Source organism: Periplaneta americana, chromosome 12, assembly GCF_040183065.1.
Source record: "Periplaneta americana isolate PAMFEO1 chromosome 12, P.americana_PAMFEO1_priV1, whole genome shotgun sequence".
NCBI lineage: Eukaryota > Metazoa > Arthropoda > Insecta > Blattodea > Blattidae > Periplaneta > Periplaneta americana.
This window is the reverse complement of record NC_091128.1, coordinates 65,084,130-65,108,750: the sequence shown is the minus strand read 5'-3', so window position 1 is coordinate 65,108,750 and position 24,621 is coordinate 65,084,130. Positions and strand designations below refer to the sequence as shown.

The 24,621-nt window shown below is 34.5% G+C and overlaps 1 protein-coding gene across 4 annotated transcripts in view; it reads right to left on the bottom strand.

Annotated features, from left to right (window-relative positions):
* The window catches only part of Tfb4 (transcription factor B4), a 52,061-nt gene that overhangs the window by 24,445 nt on the left and 2,995 nt on the right, over positions 1-24,621 (bottom strand). The window contains exons 1-3 of one of the 4 annotated variants that reach the window (XM_069841437.1): positions 24,147-24,296; positions 18,048-18,225; positions 9,148-9,366 (exon numbers count right to left, since the gene is read on the bottom strand). In XM_069841437.1, coding sequence (XP_069697538.1) covers positions 9,148-9,366; positions 18,048-18,223 — 395 coding nt within the window. In that variant the 5' untranslated portion in view covers positions 18,224-18,225; positions 24,147-24,296. Of the gene's footprint in view, positions 1-9,147; positions 9,367-18,047; positions 18,226-21,185; positions 21,338-24,142; positions 24,297-24,621 lie in introns of those variants that run through there. The other 3 variants (XM_069841439.1, XM_069841438.1, XM_069841440.1) reach the window with 3 other exon arrangements.

The window sequence follows — 24,621 nt, the reverse complement described above, 5'->3', positions numbered from 1 at the left end:
TCTGTTTCTGGTCCAGTGCCTTCAACTTCTTGCACCTCTCCTAATGATCCAGTTCCTTCAACATCCTTTTCCTCTGATATTGATCCAGTTCTTTCATCTTCTTGCACCTCTGCAAGTAATCCAGCTCCTTCACCTTCTAATGAAAAGCAATCTCAGACAGTGGAGAATTTTGTGTCACCTGAGATCTTGAAGCCATTTCCAAGGTGTGGACCACGAAAAAGAGATGGTCGTGGTCAAAAGAAAGGAGAATCTCTCATTCTCACAAGTTCGCCCATCAAGGCTCGTCTGGAAGAAGAATTCCGTGTCACAGAAGCAAAAAAGTTCAAGAATAGGAAAACTGCTAGACTGGCACTGGACTCGTCATCAGATGAAAGTGAGCAGTTGGTGTTAGATGACTCTGACTCTTCTTGGAATGAAGAATGTGAAGACGATGATGATTCTTACAAAATTGAAGCTGGTGACTTCATCATTGCTAAAGTTCATGGGGTGAGAAAAGAGTCTGGTTGCAACTTTGTAGCAGTTGTGAAGGAGTCACTTCGTAGTGGTGTTCAAGTGACATTCTATAAGCTGCATTTGCCGTCAACTCGATTTTCTATTACCAATGAAAGTGCCTTTGTTGCCACTGCTGATGTTGTTACGAAACTTCCACGTCCTCTGAAGGACTTAAGACAAAGATATGGGGGCATGATTTATTTCAATATTGACTTGTATGAATACAGCCTTCGCTAGGAATTGTTTCTAGCTAAATATTTGATAAATTGATGTATGTTATGTTTTAATAATTAGTATTTTTAATAAAATGTGGTTTTAGAGTTCTTGCAATATGCATTGAAGTTAATATTAAATTTATTTAAGTCATGTCCAATGATTTCATTACCCGGTCCACTTAACCTTACCGGTTAGGTTAACTAGTCATTTTTCAACTTAGTAAATAATTTCATTTTTCACAAAAAATTTGAGTACTATGGAGTCATTGCTCCCCATATTGTGTGGACAACACCTTACTTAAACTTCACAAGAAATTTAATGTAGGTAAGTTAAATATGTAATATTTGAGACTAATTTCAAAAAAAGTGGTCCAGTTAACCTAACGCTCCCCTACGATGTACACAAGTGAAAGAAAGTTTACTAAGTACATAATCAGACATCTTAAAGGCTTTTTTTTTTTTGGCCAATGGCTGGGTTCTTAAGTTGCCATCATTCACACTCACTCTATGAGTGCCTCACAGATTCGAAGTGCTGAGAATATGGAGTTTGTCAGACTATCCAAAGTTCATCACAGTACAGTAGGTGGATCTACATTACACTTGTAATTAGTGTTGTGGGATTTAGATTAATCGATCAATTTCCGTTGTAAGATTAATCGATAAAAAATATTTAATCAAATAATCGAGTCGATTAAAATTAATTGGTTGTAGTTGATATTAATTATTTTGTTAATACAAACTTACTTACTTACAAATGGCTTTTAAGGAACCCGAAGGCTCATCGCCGCCCTCACATAAGCCCGCCAGCGGTCCCTATCCTGTGCAAGATTAATCCAGTCTCTATCATCATACCCCACCTCCCTCAAATCCATTTTAATATTATCCTCCCATCTACGTCTCGGCCTCCCTAAAGGTCTTTTTCCCTCCGGTCTCCCAACTAACACTCTATATGCATTTCTGGTGTTAATACAAACTCATACTAAAAATTCCGACAATATTTCTCTCTCGAAAATTGCTTACTTAAAAGCACAATAGTACTGTTATTTTCTAACTGTAAACCAGGTAGCATAGAGAAAATCTTTGTACAAACACTTCAGAAAGAGATGGAGATATGAGGACAGTGACCTAGTCTACCTCTATTGAAAGTTGAAACACAAACCCTTATTAAGTTTTATGGTTTTCCAAGCAAACTTCCACCTTGAACAAGTTATAAATTCAGGGTACAACAGGATACTTCAAAGATTATTTCATACAAATGAACAGTAAATTCACTGTGAAAATTCGCTAATGTGATGCTGGATTGTTTGGTCATGTAGTAGTATTAAAACCACTGTTGAATGCAACACACAAGCATAAAAGACTATGCCTTTTTGAAATCTATGAATAACTGATGTACTGTACCCTTATACTCCCATTTATTCTCCAATATCTGTCAAATACAAAAATATGATTAATAGTCGATGTATTATGCCTAAAACTGCACTGATGATCCCCAATAATTTCATATACATATGGAGTTAATCTTCTCAAAAGAATATTGGATAAATTTTGTACAATGTCAACAAAAGTGATATTCCTCGAAAGTTACTACAGTTAGTCTTGTCCCCCTTTTTAAAAATAGGTACAATTATAGACTCCTTCCATTGTTCTGGTACAATTTCTTTTTCCCAAATAGCAAGTACAAGCTTATAAATTTCGCTAGATAATGCACTTCCACCCTCTTGTATTAATTTTGCTGGAATTTGATTGATACCTGGAGACTTGAATTTTTTCAGATTTTCTATCGCAATTTCGACTTCAGAAAGTGTGGATTCGGGTATAAAATGGCTCAGTAGTTTGTACTTGAATTTTGTCCTGATCATTACTATTTGGCCTCTGTACATAACAAAAATTGTAAAACTCAGATCCGTGCCTTAAGCAAAAAAGAGATTCCTTCTCACAGTGTCCATGTGAAAACTATGTAATTCTCATGGCATCCAATTAGATGAAAATCAAAATAGTCACTTGAACTGTAAGATTGCTAATTGTTATTAACCCAAACTACTTAAAATGAATGGAAGATAGAATATAGTACAGAGTAAAAAGTTCCTTGATCCTGGAGTTCTGGAATTAACAGTGCAAGCTCTCAACAGTTCTTGTTAGGACGCCTATTAGTCCCAATTTGTTGGAAAATGCAAGAAAAAAATCTCCCAGAATAATGTCCGAAAATGTATGTGGTTGAAATGTATACAGATAGTCTATCATTACAAACATTACTGGCGATTCCAACATTTATGACAAGGCCGTGTTTAATTAAATTGTTTATGTGAAGCAATTTGATAGTACAAAGTCACTCAATGGAATAAAGAGGAAAAAGAAGTCCATATGAGATAGGTAGAAAAGTTTCTCCTTTCAACAACTGGCATTCAAAAACTTTGCTAACATTGTAAAATTTGGCTTATCCCAACTTGGTAGAAAGAGTTTTTGCCAGAATGAACAAAATACGGACATCAGACGAAACACAACTGACAAAATGAAGGCATTATTAATTAATAAAGTTAATTTCAAATACAGTCTCCTTGACTTCTCCAGTTTCTTGAAGGAGAATAAGGAACATATTATGAAAATTCATTCACCAAAAACTTATGTCAATTAGAAGTACTGTATTATGAGCAGACTGTAATTTTGTGTTTCGTATTTTGAGTAATGTAATTTTTTTCTGTTTTTATAATTTTGTTACACAGGATGTACGAAAAATACCGTCCAATAATTACAGGCCGTGATAAAGGGGATCGAGACAATTAAAATAAGGATAGGAACAACTCTCTAACTCGAAATTTTCATGAGGTCAAATGGGAACATAATGTAGCTTTAGACAAAGTCTACGTCCTAAAAGTCACTTCAAATGCCTCTAAAGGAACCCTCACGACTTCCTAAATTACTGTTATGCTGTTAATAGTGGTGATTATGTAAGTAAGATACAGAAAGTGGGCATTTGGTGGCCCGCGCTCCACATTGTATGAACCAGCAACACAATTTGTCAACAAATCACATTCAGCAATTCCCAATGAAAACACCTAAGTACTATATACTTAGAATGCAGGATAAAATCACGTTACTGATAGCAGTATTTAAAGTGTTTGTGATTGTAGTGTGCAGTTCCATTTGGAAGAGTTTCGTCTTAGCATTGTGATGGAGACATACAGTTTAGCAGAGTACTGTGACATGCATCTTATCCTGGGTGACAATGGTAATCGTCCCTATGTGGTCGAACCACTCAACAGGGAAAGATATCCTGAACAATGTCATCCTAGTCACCATTTGTATGAGCAACTGGACAGATGCGTGAGGGAAGCGAGTATGATTGCCGCCTCACCAACTCAAGATCATGGTCATCCATCTGATCGACGAACACCTCAGCCGGAGGACAGGGTCCTGGCAATGATCGATGAGGACGATACTTTGAGCACGTGACAGAATGTTCGAACAATTCAAGTGCATCATAGTCTATCCATGATATTCTGAGAGATGACGATCAGTACCTTTACAGATACATTTCTGTCCAGCATCTTATGGAGGGTGATCATCTGAGTCGCACACAATATTGTAATTGACTGTAAGAAGCGCATGACAGAGAGGATAGCCTGTGGTCCGATGGAGCCTCATTTACAAGGGAAGGAGTGTTTAACGCTCACAACAACCATAGGTGGGCCACAAGAACTTGCATGCTGTGAGAGAAAGGAGTCATCAAGTTTGCTGGAGGATAAACTTGTGGGCAGGGCTCATGGACTGCAACGTGATCAGTCCACATCTTCTACCTGGACATCTGAACGGCAGATTTATTTATTTTTTTTTTTTGGTTATTTCACGACGCTGTATCAACATCTAGGTTATTTAGCGTCTGAATGATATGAAGGTGATAACGCCAGTGAAATGAGTCCTGGGTCCAGCACCGAAAGTTACCCAGCATTTGCTCGTATTGGGTTGAGGAAAAACCCCGGAAAAAACCTCAACCAGGTAACTTGCCCCGACCAGGATTAGAACCCGGGCCACCTGGTTTCGCAGCCAGATGCGCTGACTGTTACTCCACAGGTGTGGACTCTGAATGGCAGAAACTATGCCCTTTTTCTGAGAGAAAATCTGTCCATCCTCCTGCAAGATATCCCTTTCGCGATACGATGCAAAATGTGGTTTCAGCATGATGGTGCACATCCCCACTACTCTACCGAGTCCCGCCAGGAGTTAAATAGGCAATATCCAAGACAATGGATAAGTCGCGGAGGGCCTTATCTTGGTTCTCGAGGTTGCTAGACCTGAATCCACTACATCACTTCCTTTGGGGTCATCTCAAGGAGATGGTGTTCAAGGAGATGGTGTACAAGATGGTCCAGAAGGACGAGGAAAATGTCATCGCTCGCCTGCATGCGGCCGTTGCTACCATCAAAGGAGATGAGGTGCACAGGGCAACCTAGGGTGTTGTGCATTGAGCTAGGAGATGCCTTGAGATGAATGGTGGACATTTTGAGCATCTGTTGATGTAGAACCCAGTTGTCCATACTGTATTACCATATGTATCATAGAAATAAAAACCACTATTAAACCTCTTTCATTGATTTCAATAATTTTGGCAATGTGACCCATCTGATTGACAGATTCTTTGCAATAACTTCGAAAGTATGGAACATGGTATGTTGCTTCCTATACTTAAATTAATCAATATAATGTACTCTATCCTACAGTGCTATTATTGGACGGCATTTTTCGTACACCCTATATATATATATATATATATATATATATATATATATATATATATATATATAATTAATGACCTCTGAGTGAGGTGCTGGCTGATATTATCAGGCAGCACATCTCACTTGAACATATGTGTCAGAGGCAAAACAATAAAATTTCGCAATATAAAGTATATATATGTTTTCACGTGTTAATTAACTAGGTTACCTTGTTGACTAGTTAATTAACACGTGAAAGCATGGTATATACTTTATATTCCGAAGTGATACAGTGTTAAAAGTTGTGTAAGCAAGATGTACAATAAAATTGTTTGTAAACATATGAAGTCTGATTAGTGTAATATGTAGCTAGTTAGCTATGTATGCAATGGAGGGGGAAAGAAACTGGCCACCCTACCCAATTATCTCCTGGCCTAGTTTCCTCATGAGTGATACCTTGTTGGTGTCACTTGTGGGGTCCAGATCTGTCTTCAGACAGTTCACTAAACAACAACATATGATAAATCTTAAACAGTTAATGTCTCTACATTGTTTTCACATTATTTAAAAATTAAGGAATTAAATTTATATTTCTGGTACTAGATGTTATACAACTAGGAAAGAGAGCTTCCTGTGAAACCACAGTATTAAAAAGTGATCCGTTTAGAGCTTCAGAAATTCTGATCACATTAAATTAGGCATCACTTGTGCTGCTCCTGTATTTATACGAGGACAAGAGATGGCCAACAAATTTTGCATAGAGACCTGTATCAGGGACATGGTTCGTTTTATGTGACATAAATTTACAACAAGGGCACGTTTGCATAGCTGGGATGCATAATGGCTGTTTAAAAAAAAATTCTGAAAAAAAAAAAAAAACAAGACTACTAACTATTTACCTAACTCTGTTGGAATCTATTCTTCAAGTCAATAAATTGTTATGAGACAGTGTTAAGAATTTATTAAAGATCTGCTTGTTTTCACTATCAGAACTACAAATCTGGTCTCAATCATTTTGAAAGGAAGAAAATGTAAAAGTCACATTTTAAGACAATCGAAACCATTAGCATTAAAGGCCCTGTTAACTTGAAATGAAAGGGGTTCTCATAATATTTTGTTTAGAAAAATATAGCAGTGAAAACTGCATGTTTCTAGGATGATCTGTTCTCTCGGTATTTGTCAATTGATGTGGTGATGTCATCCCTCCAAAGGTTAGCTGAGATTCACTACTTACTGCTGATTGCAATGCAACCCGGGATCACTTGTGCCTATTGTTGTGACACAATAAACTTCCGTGTTGTCTAACGAACTTCATTTGTTCGTTTCTTATTGTTAGTTTATATGTATCTGCATTAATAGATATATTACCATATAAGAAGTTCTTTTACGTTATTGTATCTATGTTTTTAATGATGTACATACAATATATATATATATATATATATATATATATATATATATATATATATATATATATATATACATACAACATTTTTAATCACTTCATCACCAACAGGCTTATAATCAAATCTCGGGTAAGAAAATCCCAACAATGAAAATAGAGGTATGGAAGAAGGCATTTTAGGAGTAACAGCTCTACATCTACAACAATAATGAAGTAATAACAGAAAAATTAAGACTGTTAGATTTTATCCATCCTTTCTTCTGAACACTTAGTGAATAAAGCATTAGATTATGTGAATGGATTAAGCATTGAACTGGAGAAAGATGATTATATAGCCAAAGATGTTCCATGATGTATCCCTGCAATGGACCGTCCTGAGTCACTGGAAGCTAGAGTTGCTCTTTCTCGAGGTTCAAGAAACTTTACAGGTAATAATAACTTCGTCCAATAAAAGCATCCAATATGTATATTGCTACCAAATATTTATTTAATACTCAAGATACTTGGTACAAAGCCATTCGACTTTTGCTATCAAATATCTGAGTTAAAACTTTGAATTTGTTTCTTTAAAAATCTCTTTAAAAGAGGTTTTTGGAATCGATTAGTAATAGTTTTCTTTTTTCCAATTGAGTTATCACTAACACTGGAATAAATGCTCAAAGATATATTATTATTATTATTATTATAGTACAATTTATTTTTCACTATTACATTGTATATGCTGTCCTAATTCAGTGTTATTCTGTGTGTTGATTAGGCGAGCTCAGCTATGAGTGAGATTGTGAAAATAAAATAGAAATCGAAATTTTCTTTCCAGCAGTTTGAAAGTATCTATACTCTTTGCTAGGCTCTTTCGAGGGGGTTCAAGAATTAATCCAGTAAACAGTCTGTGAAAGTAAGCTACAAAAGTGTGTATATTCCTGCTATTTTAGCAGTGTTCAATGTGTCCCTGATTAGTACAACAGCATAAAGGCATTATGAAATGTAATGCACTCAGCATTTCCCTTCACGTTTCTTATCATGACAATTTCACAACAGCAGAAGCAATGCTGATGAGTTGCTGAAGGGACATATTCACCCAGACACATCAGTCTGTAGTTCCTTGATGGTCTGTAAGCTCACCGTTTTCTTTCCATATTCTTATAATATGACCTCTCTTGGACTCGACTTGATAGCCCATGGCCTAATTCTGGCCATAAGTCGTGGAAATAACTATAAGATACGTCTCAACAACAAGCACTTGAATTAGGAAAGCCACACTGACCACTGACGCAGCGAACAAGTTTAGCAGAGCCGGTAAGTGTGACGTCACTACTCTAACTTTGGCATCTTTTAAACGTTAATTGCAAACATTCTATTAATCGTACGATGATCGGGTTTTCACAAAAACTAATCTCTATACTTGATCTATTAGAATCATTTTCTAACCTAAAAATGCATTTTATAAATTAACAGGGCTTTTTAACATAAATAGTAATATGCGTTACAAGAGCGGTATGTTGACGTTTTCATGTTCAAGGAAAAGATTGAAAAGGCGAAACGTAGTTGAGCTTTTTTAATTTCCGAGAACATGAACACAAACATACTGCTTGTGTATCGTACATTATTTTGTGCGAAGATCATTTATTACATACCTGAAAGAGGAATTTCTAATTAGTTGCAATGAAATCTCCATCTTGGTTTCTGTTCAATGACAACAACTTTGGAAAACAAATATATCTATCTTCAACATTGTTGCTATAAAATGTTTTCTGTGTTTACTATATTCCAGCAGGCCGTGATATACGTCTGTCTTTTTTTTCCCCCCAGTGTATAAAGGCGAACTTAAAACAAATGGTAAGGTTATGTAATGATTTATTTTTCATTTTAATATTTTAACAATAGTATTTATATAACATATTGCAGTAATAACATCGGCATCTGGAATCTTGTTGATTTTTTCACGGCTTCCTTAATGTTACTTGCATTACAAATGCAGTAACTTTTGTGGTGTTGTAGAGTTCACTTAATTTTTGCAAATATTTAAAAACAATAATTAACAGTGCAATTTAGGTGAAATTGCAGTGGTAAGTTTCCAATTTATAATTATTACTATGTTAAACATCTCTAAAAATAATATGTTAAAAGCCTAAAGCAGTAAAATGAATATGGCGCTTAAGCGGTAAGAAGAGGGAAATTGTTATATGTGTTACGTTGGGAATACTGAATGTGGTATTTCACACTTACCGCGTATTGGTTTTGTGCAGAAAGCAAGCAAATACGCACTATCTTGCACAAATAATATTTACATATCATCAGCACATATTTTTTCAATTACTCTTACCTATGGATGTAGCACAGAGCAATGGCAAGAGATCCAGCAAGTAAAGAATCACATGATGATTCTACTGTTCCACTTTTTGCGTCTCTTATTACTACGTTTTGCAAGTTGTGACGAATAGTTCTTTCCACATGTGTAAATAATTCATACTGTCCATCTTGCTGCCTAGGCATTACTGCTTGCACACCAGCAACAGGGGGAGGTGGAGGAAATAAAAACTCACTGAAAAAACGTAGAATCAAAAAACAGATAATGAGCACATTGACATTAAGATTTCATAATGATGCAAGAACTAAGGAAGAGATGGGAATGAATGTTGTACACTTCATGGCAAAAAGAATGGGCTGACTCTTGGTTGTTAGAGATGTAAAGTTCTATCACACAGTTCACACATGTAAATACACTTGAAGGCATTGCTATGATATTTTGTTAATTGGAAGTCGTCTGTCTACACTGTAGTCAACCTTAAAAGATGTGTGTGGCATAAGGGTAACATGTCGGCTTTCCAGACTGTAGGCTGTGAGTTCCCCTTTTCGTAACATAAAATAATTTATTTTATTTTAATTCTAATTTATTTATTTTAAATGCTAAATGACATTTTGACCCTCACAAGTACTAACATTGTAACTCACTTTCTTCCGTTTTTCAGGAGAAGCAAATGAAGTTTTAAAATGTCCGTGTAAATCACTGTATACAGATAGTAACAATAAGATTTTACATACGATTGGGAAGGTTTAGAGCTACAATGATAGTACTGGAAGAAAAAGAAACAATTTAAGACCATATTAACTAGCATAACTCAAAACCATAAAAAATAGAGTTACAATGTTAGTACTTGGGAGGATCGATTTGTTAATAAACTTCGTTGTCCCTGTCTTGTAAATATACTACATATTGCCCATCACCAGTGGGGTATTAACACATTGACTGCCGCTTGAAGCGTATATACGTCTCACAGCACGTATATGGACGTATATACGCGTCAAGTGGCAGTCAACGTGTTAATAGGAGAGATCTGGCCTGCGTAAGGGCCATTCAATGAAAAAGTGGACAGAATCTTAAAAAAAAAAAAAAATTACACTATTATATAATTTCTACTAATTGATTCTGTAATAAAAATGATTATATTACAAGAATTGAAAACAAAAGTATGATTTATTTTTATGTTTACTGACTTTATACATAGCTCAAGGTGATAGTCTGTGTACAATGGTTTTGTATTAGGAAAAGTCAAATTAGCACACCTATCCAACTTCCTGTACATCGTCAAAATTGTCTACTTTATATACACATGCTGTTGTTCATAGTTTGAAGTCATCAGTCAAGCAATAAAAAAAATTGTCGAGGTAAGTTTCTTTGCTATTATATCTATTTGCATACTTACCGACTCCAAGGGGGGCTATATTTAATATAATTAACCTATATTCCAATTCAGAAACAACTAAGCAAACTAAAAGAACTCCAAAAGGAAATAATATTTCAATGGATACCTAGTCATTGTGATATACCTGGAAACGAGAAAGTCGATAATATTGCAAAACAGGCAATATATTTGCAACCAAGACCTCTTCAAGTGATATCTCTATCCATTGCTTTTGCCTCAGTAAAGTCTCATTTTACAAACCTATGGATCAACAATTGGCTCTCTTCTGACAAGGGAAAGATTTTACAGTCTGTACAAAAGAAACCAAATGACCTGGAAATGTATAAAAACTTGCTCAGATATGTTCAAACATTTTTAACAAGAGCCAGAAGAGGTCATATTGTCACACAATTGTACCTACACCAATTTCACATTTCTGATAATCCTACTTGTCTGTGGTGTAATAATCATGATGAAGATCTGGAACACATTCTTCTATACTGTCCATCCATAAACCACAAAAGAAGTAAATTAAAATCATCAGTACCAGTTGCAGAAGACACAGCCCTGCAGTATATACTGACTACACTCCAACTCTGGCTACTAGCATCAGGCATCTATAATGAACACCGATCAAAATACCTCTAATTTCTCGTGAAAAACAACAACTGAATAGACTACAGTGGACTATAGTGGACTTTATGTTGTCAGCAAACAGCTGGATACATTAAGAAGATTGATTGATTTCTTTGCTATTATAGCACTTGAAATGTAAGTATGTATTGTTGTCACACTCGTGATGAAAAAAGTGATTAAATTAAATTTCTTACGAAACTAAAATTAATATGTTTGTTAAAATTGGCAGAAGTACGGCTAGAAATCAGTTCATCATCCCAAAAAATAATGCAATGTCAATTACGTGTTTTTTATCTTGTATTTTCTGTCACATCCGTAACAATTAAGCCCAGGAGGATTGCAGTGTTGGTTGAATTGTGATGCTATTTTCATGTGAGTAGGCCTAGGTTGGTCTAGCTTCTTTGAAATTACTTTATATTTTTTTTAGACGTGTAGAAAAGGCTCAGTTTAGGATGAAGCTGAATTCTTTTTTATTTAAATTATAAAACAGTTTGATCTATGTTACTGTTTAAATGGAGTTCTCTGATATTTTAGGAACTTAGTCTAAAATGTTGGTTCTTTATTAATAGCAACAGGCTAATTGCAAAGTCGGTAAAGTAGATTTATTCAATAAAATCCCAACAGTAATGCAATTTCTCGTAGATATCTTTGTGTGTAGATGCCTCCTGTAAAAGAGTCGCTGCTTAGAGAAAGAAAATAATTACTGATTCTGATTTGAAAGAAGCTTACTTACTAAAATAAAGAAAAAGGGTTGAAGAACAAGCAAAAAATTTGAATTGTTATCAGATTCTAAAAAGTTAAACGATAACGAGCAAGAGACAATGCTCGTCAGAAGAAAATTCCGGAAAGAAAAAAAACTTGCTTCCATGCAGCAACCACCTTAGCAAGAAATGTCGCCATTGGGTTCGTATCAGTCCATTCAGTCATTCAGAAAGGCTGTCAGCTGTGTGAAGAAGTCAATGCCCAAAAGTCTATCTATGTTCTTGTGAAATTAACATCGGAAGTTCCACCTGCGTTTAAGAAGATTGAAGGCAGCAAACGTAGGTATCAAAGAGCTATTAGAAAAGAACATATTAAACTCGTGTACAACTTTTATTACAGAGATGACAGTTACCAGGCTCTTGGGAAAAGAGATACAAAGTCTGTCAAAGATCCAAAAACAGACAAGTGACATATTCTCCAGAAGAAATACGTGGTTGTTATTGTAAGGGAAGCCTTTCAATTGTTTACAGAAGAAAATGCTAAGGGCAATGAAAGAGTTGGGCTAAGCAAGTTCTACGAATTACGACCTCATGTGCTCCTATCCTCCAGTTTACTTCACAATGTTTGCGTCTGCACTATCATGTAAATTTCGATTTCAGAAAGTTGAAGCTGTAAAAAATTAAGTACCATATTTTCCTGGAACACCTTGAGAACTTTTGGAACTATTATCTTGCAACATTGCTGAGGAAAAATGTATGACTAGACTGTGTTATTTTTGCAAAACTAAGATTTCTGACCATATCATTTAACCTAAGACAAATATTACAGCGAATGTTACTTAGAGACAGTGGAATGGAGCAGCTTACATAGCCGGTCGAAACCTAGAGAAGTGGAAGCTTCACTTGAAGATGTCATTAGTGAGCTGAATGACAAGCTTTTAAGGTTCATTACATCGTTAGCAAGATCCAACAATAAAATTGTTGACTAAATTTTGTTACTTTTTATTTTGCTTTCTTAGTTTATAAGTAAAATAACATTTCCCATTTCAAGCAAATCAGTTAAGTTAGGCCTGTTGATATTAATTTTTTATCAGTGTTGTACAATACAGTAGCCTAAAAGTCCATGGTAGGCTATGATTTGCAATTGTGTGACCTACTTACTAAAGGTACTTAACTAAAAAATAAGATTCAAAACCTATTTCTGACTTTATTTGTACAGTACCTAAGTATTGTTTTAAGATAAAACATTTTTTACAACATATTACACACTTAATTCAACACCTTGTTGCACTCATCACACCCTTAAGAAACAAAAAAAAATTCATACAGCAGAACCTCTATTATCTGTGATAATGAAGGGGTTGGAGTGAACGGTTAATCGAAAAAAATCGGATAATGAAGGGGTTGGAGTGAATAGTAAATCAAAAAAATCGGATAATCCGTACCATAAAAAGTTTTCATAAACTAAGTACATAATATTTTTGTAATTTCTCCAGGGTCTTTTCTCTTAATACACTAGGTAATGGATCAGAAGTTCCCTAATTTAAGTCTTTTTTTTTACAATTCAAGTTTTATTTTCCGATAAGTCAGTTATTAAAACATTATTTACTGTACTTAAGTCTGGTTTTCAATGGCAAAGGAAACTCCTTATGACGACTTTCTGTGGAAAGACAGGAATAGTAGAGGTCTCATGTTGTAGATTTACAAATTTTATACAGTTCATATTTTATTTTTCATTAGCCTAAATCGTGCACAGTTGTAATTCCTATCTCGTATTGTGATGTGAGATGAACCACATTTTCTCTTTTCCCAAACCACTCAATTACTTGCACTTTTTTCCATAGCACAAAATGTTTTCTTTCGACATTTGTAGAAGACATTTTATTTAGAAGTTAAACAGTACGGTTACTCAAAGAATAGGCCATAATGCGTAAGCGTAAAGGTTTGTAAAAAAACACTCTGTAGAAAAAATTCGTACTAATATAATGTACAGTACTTCATATTTTTTTCTGCAATAGAGAAAGACAGTCGGATAATCCACAAATTGGTTAACAGGGTGACGGATAATCAGGGTTTTACTGTATCTCAAAAAATTATAATCCAAAAATAATTTAAGACTATGAAATAGACAACTCACTAACTGTACATTCTTGGAAAAATAGTGATAGAATGTTTAAGGTCACAAATCTATGTCCAAAAAATGTCACACCCATAACCAAGGCTTAAAGTGAAATATTTAATTTGTTATAATGATTTTTCGAATTCTATTTGTCAGAGGGTTTGCTCTTCTTGAAAAGAACATTCCAATAACTGGTGCACTAAAATAAACATTTATATTACACTAGCCATACCCGTGCGCTCCGCTGCACCCGTTAGAAATAAATATAAAGTAATTATATAATTAAAATAGAACATTTGAACCAGGGAACATGTCTGCACTATCATGTAAATTTCGATTTCAGAAAGTTGAAGCTGTAAAAAATTAAGTACCATATTTTCCTGGAACACCTTGAGAACTTTTGGAACTCTTATCTTGCAACATTGCTGAGGAAAAATGTATGACTAGACTGTGTTATTTTTGCAAAACTAAGATTTCTGACCATATCATTTAACCTAAGACAAATATTACAGCGAATGTTACTTAGAGACAGTGGAATGGAGCAGCTTACATAGCCGGTCGAAACCTAGAGAAGTGGAAGCTTCACTTGAAGATGTCATTAGTGAGCTGAATGACAAGCTTTTAAGGTTCATTACATCGTTAGCAAGATCCAACAATAAAATTGTTGACTAAATTTTGTTACTTTTTATTTTGCTTTCTTAGTTTATAAGTAAAATAACATTTCCCATTTCAAGCAAATCAGTTAAGTTAGGCCTGTTGATATTAATTTTTTATCAGTGTTGTACAATACAGTAGCCTAAAAGTCCATGGTAGGCTATGATTTGCAATTGTGTGACCTACTTACTAAAGGTACTTAACTAAAAAATAAGATTCAAAACCTATTTCTGACTTTATTTGTACAGTACCTAAGTATTGTTTTAAGATAAAACATTTTTTACAACATATTACACACTTAATTCAACACCTTGTTGCACTCATCACACCCTTAAGAAACAAAAAAAAATTCATACAGCAGAACCTCTATTATCTGTGATAATGAAGGGGTTGGAGTGAACGGTTAATCGAAAAAAATCGGATAATGAAGGGGTTGGAGTGAATAGTAAATCAAAAAAATCGGATAATCCGTACCATAAAAAGTTTTCATAAACTAAGTACATAATATTTTTGTAATTTCTCCAGGGTCTTTTCTCTTAATACACTAGGTAATGGATCAGAAGTTCCCTAATTTAAGTCTTTTTTTTTACAATTCAAGTTTTATTTTCCGATAAGTCAGTTATTAAAACATTATTTACTGTACTTAAGTCTGGTTTTCAATGGCAAAGGAAACTCCTTATGACGACTTTCTGTGGAAAGACAGGAATAGTAGAGGTCTCATGTTGTAGATTTACAAATTTTATACAGTTCATATTTTATTTTTCATTAGCCTAAATCGTGCACAGTTGTAATTCCTATCTCGTATTGTGATGTGAGATGAACCACATTTTCTCTTTTCCCAAACCACTCAATTACTTGCACTTTTTTCCATAGCACAAAATGTTTTCTTTCGACATTTGTAGAAGACATTTTATTTAGAAGTTAAACAGTACGGTTACTCAAAGAATAGGCCATAATGCGTAAGCGTAAAGGTTTGTAAAAAAACACTCTGTAGAAAAAATTCGTACTAATATAATGTACAGTACTTCATATTTTTTTCTGCAATAGAGAAAGACAGTCGGATAATCCACAAATTGGTTAACAGGGTGACGGATAATCAGGGTTTTACTGTATCTCAAAAAATTATAATCCAAAAATAATTTAAGACTATGAAATAGACAACTCACTAACTGTACATTCTTGGAAAAATAGTGATAGAATGTTTAAGGTCACAAATCTATGTCCAAAAAATGTCACACCCATAACCAAGGCTTAAAGTGAAATATTTAATTTGTTATAATGATTTTTCGAATTCTATTTGTCAGAGGGTTTGCTCTTCTTGAAAAGAACATTCCAATAACTGGTGCACTAAAATAAACATTTATATTACACTAGCCATACCCGTGCGCTCCGCTGCACCCGTTAGAAATAAATATAAAGTAATTATATAATTAAAATAGAACATTTGAACCAGGGAACATTCGTGTTTGATAGAAGGATAAATCGTTTAATATGTTATTTAATTTAAATTGCATCCAAATAATTAAAATGCGATCATTTTGGTCCAGGGACACTCATTGGTGCAATGACAATTCCTTTAACATGTTTCTTAATTTTTATTATATGCAACCATAGTTTAATGAACAATGACATTATTTAGATTTAATGTGTATACTTTATTTTACTTTTATACCATTAAGTACCATATTTGATACATATTTGATACATTTATTTTACTTGTTATAGGTTTCCATTGAATTATGGTAATAACTTAATTTTAACCCTTGTTTTCTTCGTATTCAGTAAATGGCGTTTGGCCCACTATGGTTCTGAACCCTTCAAATAACTTAAATTATATTATATAATATTACATTACATATATTATATTATATTATATTATATTATATTATATTATATTACATTATATTATATCAGAAGTTACTGTAATAACATTATAGCATTATATCCATCTAGAGAAACTACACTTTCCAATGATGAAATAATAATTAATTATACAAATCGGTTAATTTAGCTTCCGATATTACTTCATACAAACACAGAAACATTCTCTGTAGGCTATCTTTCATAGCTTTCGATTGTTGCTGTCCAAGGCCCTTTATAGACGAAGTCATTTGTTTTTTATTTCATTATACGGCCTTAGATGGCAGTTATTTTAATTTTAAAACTCATCTGATTAAATGTCAGTCCTATCAAAATTTTTCAAGGAATAAAACTTATCGCAAATTATTTTTAAAGAAACTTTTGTTATGTAACATTTTTCACAAAAATCAATAATAAGCGAGATATTTCGATTTATTTAATTCAGGCCCCCTTATAACCGCCCTTTTAAATAATGTATTTTGAATGCCATATAGCCTAAAATCTAAGTTACAACGAATATAATTTATATTCCAATTTTCATCGAAATCCGTTCATCCATTATTGCGTGAAAAGGTAACAAACATACAGACAGACATACATACATACATACAAACAAAAATTTCAAAAAAGCGATTTTCGGTTTCAGGGTGGTTAATTATATATGTTAGGACCAATTATTTTTGGAAAATCGAAAATTACTAGAAAAATTTCGACTACAGATTTATTATTAGTATAGATTAAACTTAGGCACTTTTAAAACAAAACATTGAGTGCAAATATCACACCCGTAACCATGGAATGGCTCGCAAACAAAAATAATAAGAATATGTATTATATGTCTTTCTCGTGTTAAATTCTATCGTACCCGGTTAACATGTTTCGGCCTTTTATGGGCCTTCTTCAGAACTGATTGTTGCTTATCTTGGCGCCTTTTGTTTTGTTTCCTATGGGGGTGTGTTTGTGTAGTGTAATGTGGAGTCAAAAAGTATTTGTGTTCTGAAATTGAGTTGTATATTGGGAATTTCATTTGGATGTGTTTTTTGTATGTCTGAACAAAATACAGCAAATTTAAATAGTTTAATTATGTGTGACCTGGTGAACTACAGCTTTGGAGAGACGAGCATGCACAATATTATATAGGCCCTATTTGGAACTTATAAATTGTCAGCATCCCATTCTTTTTGCTACGAAGTAAACATACTTCTTTAAAGTATGTGTTTTCTCAGTATAGTGACGTGATATAATGAAAGCAATTCAAGCTGTTTTTAGTATGTTAACTGTGGTTGATGTTACACGAAACATCCATGTATATTCAGGCATCACTTTACCAATTTTCTGATATCATCCAGAAAGATGTCTTTGGTTATTTGCTAAACCATTTGCATACAATAATTTTCATAACCTTTTCACATCTACAGCAATCTGCGTTTATTAAGGGTTTCTAGAAAGGTTGGACAGCATTATGTATGACTATACAATGGAAACTGTCACACTACCTAAATATTTACTGCAGGATCTCCTGAACATTACAAAATATTTATAAATACTTAAAGACAATAAATATACTCACGTAGATCTGCTATGACACGCCAGTACTGCTAGTTTGTTTGTAGATTTCAACATTAAATGTGAATTTGCAAATGCAATTATTGATTCCAGGCATTGTGTCAGAATGTGTGCACGTTCTCGAAACAGTCTCTGTCCAGGATTGGTGTCTAGCACAATTACAAGGAGACTTGTTTCCATTTCTAAAACAAAGTGAAACATACACGTGACTTATATTCTATCAATAGTCTCTAAACACACACCTTCATCTCAAACAGCAGAAATAACTAAAATGCTCTCTCAATTAATATCACTCAATAAAAGAATTGTATTCCAATGGATACCATCCCACTGTGGAATCCTGGGAAACGAGAATGCGGATGCTTTAGCAAAGAAGGGCAGCATTGCTACTTACAGACCTGTTACTAAATCTAAGTATTACTCTGTGAAAAGATTTATTAAATCTACATACTTAGACTTCAACAAACAAAATTTGATAACTCAATCCCAAGGGAAAAAATGGAACTCTCTGCATCAAAATCCACAGTTAACTCCCGATTTACCATGAAAATCGTCTGTAACTGCATTGAGATTGGCAACAGGCCATGATTGTTTGGCCAAACACCTGCATAGAATTGGAATATATCAGTCCCCTAACTGTCCATTGTGCAACTCAAACCAAGAAATGGATTCGGAACACCTCAAAATTTGTGCTTCAGTGGCTGGCCATGATAATATCTTTGAAAGATATTGGAGTGCAAGAGTTCAAATGACTTTATTGTCAAACGCCTGGCATTAGAAAACAACAACAACAACAACATACTTAGTTTTCCACAACAGCTCGAGGTCCTGTCACGAAGTAACAATACTGTTACAGAATGAACCAAGCATGGCATTCATCAAACTGTTATTATGCAATGATTGGACTATAGGCTAAGCTACTGCTACAAATCTCCTACATATAACAAGTGCCAATAGCAGAGCACTATGATATGGCCATATTAGTTTTTTTAGTCGTTTATTTTACGATACTTTATCAACATCTATGATTATCTAGCATATGAATGAATTAAAGGTGATAATGCTGGTAAAATGAGTCCAGAGTCTAGCACCGAAAGTTACCCAGCATTTGCTCTTAATGTTTGAGGAAAAACCCCGGAAAAACATCAACCAGGTAACTTGTCCCAACCAGAATTTGAACCCGGATCTGCTCGTTTCACAGTCAGGCATGCTAACCATTACTCTACAGCAGTGGGCAGCCATATTAATCTCTTGTGAGAAAGGAAGTTCAGTTCCCTATCATATTTAAACATTTCTAATGACATACTGAGAGATGCTGACATGCAGTTAATGCAGCCTTCACTGGTCACGTGGTCAGCACGGTACATAGCCACCACTGAGACAACATAAAACAGCACATGACAAAGAACAAACACCCAGTCTCGTGAACGAAAGATAAATATTTTCCAAAGCATAATCAAAAGTGTCTTTGTCACAAAGTGTCACATGTCTGGGCGATGCCAGGGATTCGGACAGCAGCTCTCTTGTTTTGCAATGTGATACGTAATTATAAGCAACCCACGCAAAGATATGAATAAGAATCTATGACATTGTGTTGTGGCTACTGTGGCAATAATGATACTTGTTTACAAAGGATAGAAACAATAAGGCTCTTTCTGTAGCAAGTCACTTCTCTCACACTGCTGTATGTGGCAAAAATATATAAGTATTATACAGTATGATTTTTTTGCGAGTACTTACAATTCATTCTCTTTAGATCTGTTGGGAACCGTTATTTTAGAATACAATATTTATGCCCGACAGTTAATCACCAGCCCCTTAATAGTGGGAGGCATAATTTAACTATAGGATAACAACAGACTAAACATAGCGCTTCCATTGCTGCTTAGACATAACGTCATACTTTCACACCCACTAACTGACAACGAGAAGCATAACAGAGGTGTAGGCTATTTTACACATTAAGATTGACCTGAAATATACTAACATACTACGAATGCAACAATCTTATATTACACTAGATGACTAGAGCAAGATGCTCGCATGGGTCAGATTTAGCCTTCAATCGTGGTGCAACAGTGATATAGAATACCGTGCAGGCACACGCATAAAAGATATTCTACATCACTGTTTCACCTCGATTGAAGGCTAAATCTGACCCGTGCAAGCATGCCTGCACTAGAGTAAACCATACTTCACAGGAGCAGAATCTTTACTCTTCAAGAGTTTCATGATAAATAACTTAATCCTCACTCCAGTATTATTGGTAGGAGCACTTGGTTTCTGTACACTTTGAATGTTTGTTGTAGTGTTATAGGCAGTGCTTTAAGTTTCTGACTTGCTGTAGCTGCTAATCCTTTGAAGATCATGTGTAGGTCCAGATACTTAACTAAATGTAATTAACATCAGTGATGGCTTTTCAGGCGCAGTAGGTGAAGAAGCACTTCACCTAAATTTTAGCCTGTGTTACTATTTTTAAAATTTATATAACATTCTTGAAAAGGATACCTATCTTTCGAACATTCTAGTCACTAATGTATTGTGGCAGAGTTGTGATGGGGATTAGTGTCCTACAATGTTCGAATACAATGTTCGAACATGAGAAAGGTAACTGAGACTTTACAAACTTTGTCTTATTTCATATTAAAATCTGGATCTGTGCTAAAACCCTTAAGTGGTTATAATATGAAGGAGTGGAAGTGGAGGACAGTGAATATTTTTATAACAAGGCAGAACAAACACAACAGGTTGAACATCGGCGAAAATCGAACTTCACCATACTCGACAAACTTGAACCAAACAAAGCACCTATATTGCTGGCATATCGAAAAAGGCCGAAAAAAATTGTTTCCCTAATTAAAAATTAAAGTGTCTGAAAAAGTTGCATAATGGTGCCAATATTTTGCACAAAAATGTTGGACCTCCTAGAAGCACTTTTTACCAAGCTGCAGAGGGGTTCTTCTTGACTATCTGATGTTTTTCTAACATAAGCAAATTTGCAGATCTTTGCTTGATTCAAACTCCTATGATTTACTATTTTGAGAGGTAAAATAAAACTTATTATTTTTAATTTCTAAGAGATGGCAGGAACGCAAAATAAATGGTACAAATATGTTACAGGCTGCATCAACTCAAAACTCACCTCAGGGAGATGGCTGCTAATGAATTCCATGCACCCATCCACCGATTACTATTCACTTATTCTATTTTCATTTTCATTTTACTCTTCGGAAAAACAATCTGCCTTCTTCTCACAGAACTGGAGTAGCTTTCTGGTACATATCCAGTGTGGACCTGATAAAAGTACCTCTCTTTTTCACCATAAACTGAAGCCCAAGTATTGCTGACTGTCTTCACCAGTCTCTCAACCGATTGTGTGTGGCATGAGAAACGAAGAATGTTTCCCTCCCTCAGGAAACTCCTTATCATACACCACACACCGCAAATCCTCAATACTTAAATGACGGAGGTTCTGGTATAATGAATTTCATAAGATAGGGAAGACGAAATATGAGTTCTTACTGTTCATTTGGTCCTCAAATTTATTAAATGTTATTAGGCTAAATGCTCAGTTTTTCTTATATTAGTTTATTCTACGTGTATTTTATATTTATCTGTATTTATTTATTTTTCTGTATTAGTTGTATTAATCTAGCCTGTCTCCCTTACGAAAATAAATTGCACAATGGCACTTCATTTAATTCTTCCTCACTCTTCTTATGTTTCAAGTATGTTTTCCACATATGTCGCTGGGGGATGTTTCAGTAATGCTTGACCTTTTGTTATGAATGATGTATCTAACAAATTTCTCATGTTTATCCAATGTGCTGAGGAAACAAGCGTTTGCATACAGGTATCCTCTGACAATTGATCTCAAAACTGTAATCGTGAGTAACATTCCTTTATTTTTAAATCATTTACCTTCCAAGGTCCAATAATTTTTACTTTTTTTACTAGTGACATATTTTGCGACAAATGCAATGAGTACAAAGCCCCCAGTATTCTGAAAAAATATTTTTCTAATATTATTTTTCAGAACCAGAATGCATTAAGTGGTTGTATTTTCTTTGCACGTACTTTCTTTCCATTAACAATGATGTTTGATTGCCCAGTATTTCAAAGAAGTATTCATTCTATGCGCAATGCTTTTTCCCCTCCCAAGGACATTTCGAAGAATTGGATTTAGCATTGTCACTGCCAGTAGAAAAAAGCCCAACTTCATCATTTGAAAGAGATGTGTCCACTACACTTTGGAGGAACAGTTTTCAAAATGTGCTCTTGTTGCAGATCTGAACCATTATGGGAGACTTTAATAATAGACCTAGCTGTTTTTTTTTTTTTTTTTTAATCCTCCAGACTGCTTTCATTTTCTCATTCTGGGGTATACGTTTTGTCACGATCGCTGTCATTATTGTATTCCATAAGATATGACAGTAGAATCCAAGATGAAGCCGCTGTTTTCCCGATCAATAAATTGGATGACATAAGAGGCTTATATGACGTCACATATATCTACACATAATATTGCAAGTATGAAAAATTGTTTTCACACAATTTTAACAATTTAACTTACTTCATTGTTGTTGTTGTGTGTTGGTGTAAGTTCTGGATGTTAATGGACAATGGTGTTTGTCCATAGCCCGGGTATGCTTTTTTAATGTTGTTTATGAAGTCGAGGAACATTTTTGATTAGCTTGTTTTGTATATCCATTAACCCAAAAGTAAACTAATGTTACAGTTTCCGAACCACGTATTTGTTGTTATTGTACACTCTGTTTTTCACTGCTTACATTTAAGCAGTACAGAAAATTTTTATATTTCGATCTTACTTGCCACATTACTTTTTTTGCAGCACCATAATTAGTACAAGGTGTTTTATCTGGAATTTATCTTTACTCGATGCACCAATTTACACTACTTTAGTTACCTGTGTCGATGGTTTTGCATAATTCGCGGAAGTTTATGGTCTTTTATGATGCGTGAGGTAAACATATATTTGATGCATTAGCCACAAAGAACAAACTTGCCATCGTACATAGTCAAGAGTGAATCGATTTAATATATGTATAACAAGACAACTGATAGTGGATAAGTGGAGTAACGCCATCTTTCAGATATTTATGATGTTACTTTTTTGTATGATACAGTTAAATAGTTTGTGATCTATTTGTTATATTTCAATATACGAAAGTTAGTAGCAAACTGATGAATTCAGTTTCAAATGGACTTGTATTTTTAATGTGTTTGAAAGTATTTATGTTAATTGTGTCTAAGTATAATTTTTAAGGGTTTGTTCATCAACGAATTAGTAGCATAATGGCTATGATGGTGGTTTACTACACGAAAGGTCCTAGGATCGAATCCCGGCGTATTCGAATATTCGAAGGTAAGTTGTATATTTCAATTTAACATGAAATAGTTTGTAGAATATAGTAGGTAGAAGGTGAAAGATAGAAGTAGAAGAAAAAATGTGTGAAAAAAATTGTAGTGAAATGGTGTAAAGTGAGAAGATAGAGGATGAAAAGAGGGAGTAGTGAGGGTATCGATTTAATTCATATTTTCAAGTATTAGCCTCGTGCGTGTCGTCATATATTGCGTCATCATTCTCCAATTGGTCCAGGAAAATAGCGACTAGATCTTGGATTTTACCCATATGACAATGAAGATCTTGGTTTGTTTTGTGATCTTTTATCAGATGTTTTCCTCCGATAGTATATTAGCTGGCAATTTTCCCTAGTTTAACATTATTATTATTATTATTATTATTATTATTATTATTATTATTATTATTACAATGCTGCAGAAATGAAGGAAACAATAATAGGCCTAACCTCGAAACCCCCAGGGCGTTAAACGAACGTTGAGCGACTTCCGCCGATTTTGGAATAGACACCGACGCGGTTAGGTTAGGTTAGGTATAAATTCAACCATTTTCAATTCTGATATCACCGAAACCACCTCACCGCTAGTTTCACTCACTTAAGGCACAATTTTTCGTGAAAGGTTAGAAATGCCGGCTTTTTTGCCCCATTAAGAACGGTCACAACAAAATAAGAAAACCCAACATATTTTTACAACATATAATATAATAATAAATACATACTGATTACTACTTCACATATTACTGAAACAGACTCTGCTAATGTTGAATGGTTAAAACATTTTCTTGGAAACTGTAATTATGTCACTGCAAGCTGGATCCCATCCTATTGCAACATTGGCAGCAGTGTTGCCAACACAAAAATTGTATCTGGGCAGCAACTCTGCGCGGGGAGCAGAGGGGTCGCTTCTATACTTGTTTTTTTGAAAGATGGGACTTGACAGTTCAGCGGCCGAGCTTGGAACTACAGTGCTATGTTGCCAATATGGACTACCATACTGCCAGCTGATAGAAGTTAGCAATTGACGTTAAGATGGCTGACGTTAAAACATTCATTGACAATTGACGCGAAGGTAAAAAAACAATACAAAAATCAACAGAGAATCAAAGACGAAACGTTCCAATATTAACATTGTGTGCACAATAAATGTTGCCAAGAGAACTATTAAGCACTCGTCACTTGGAAACGGAAGTTTGG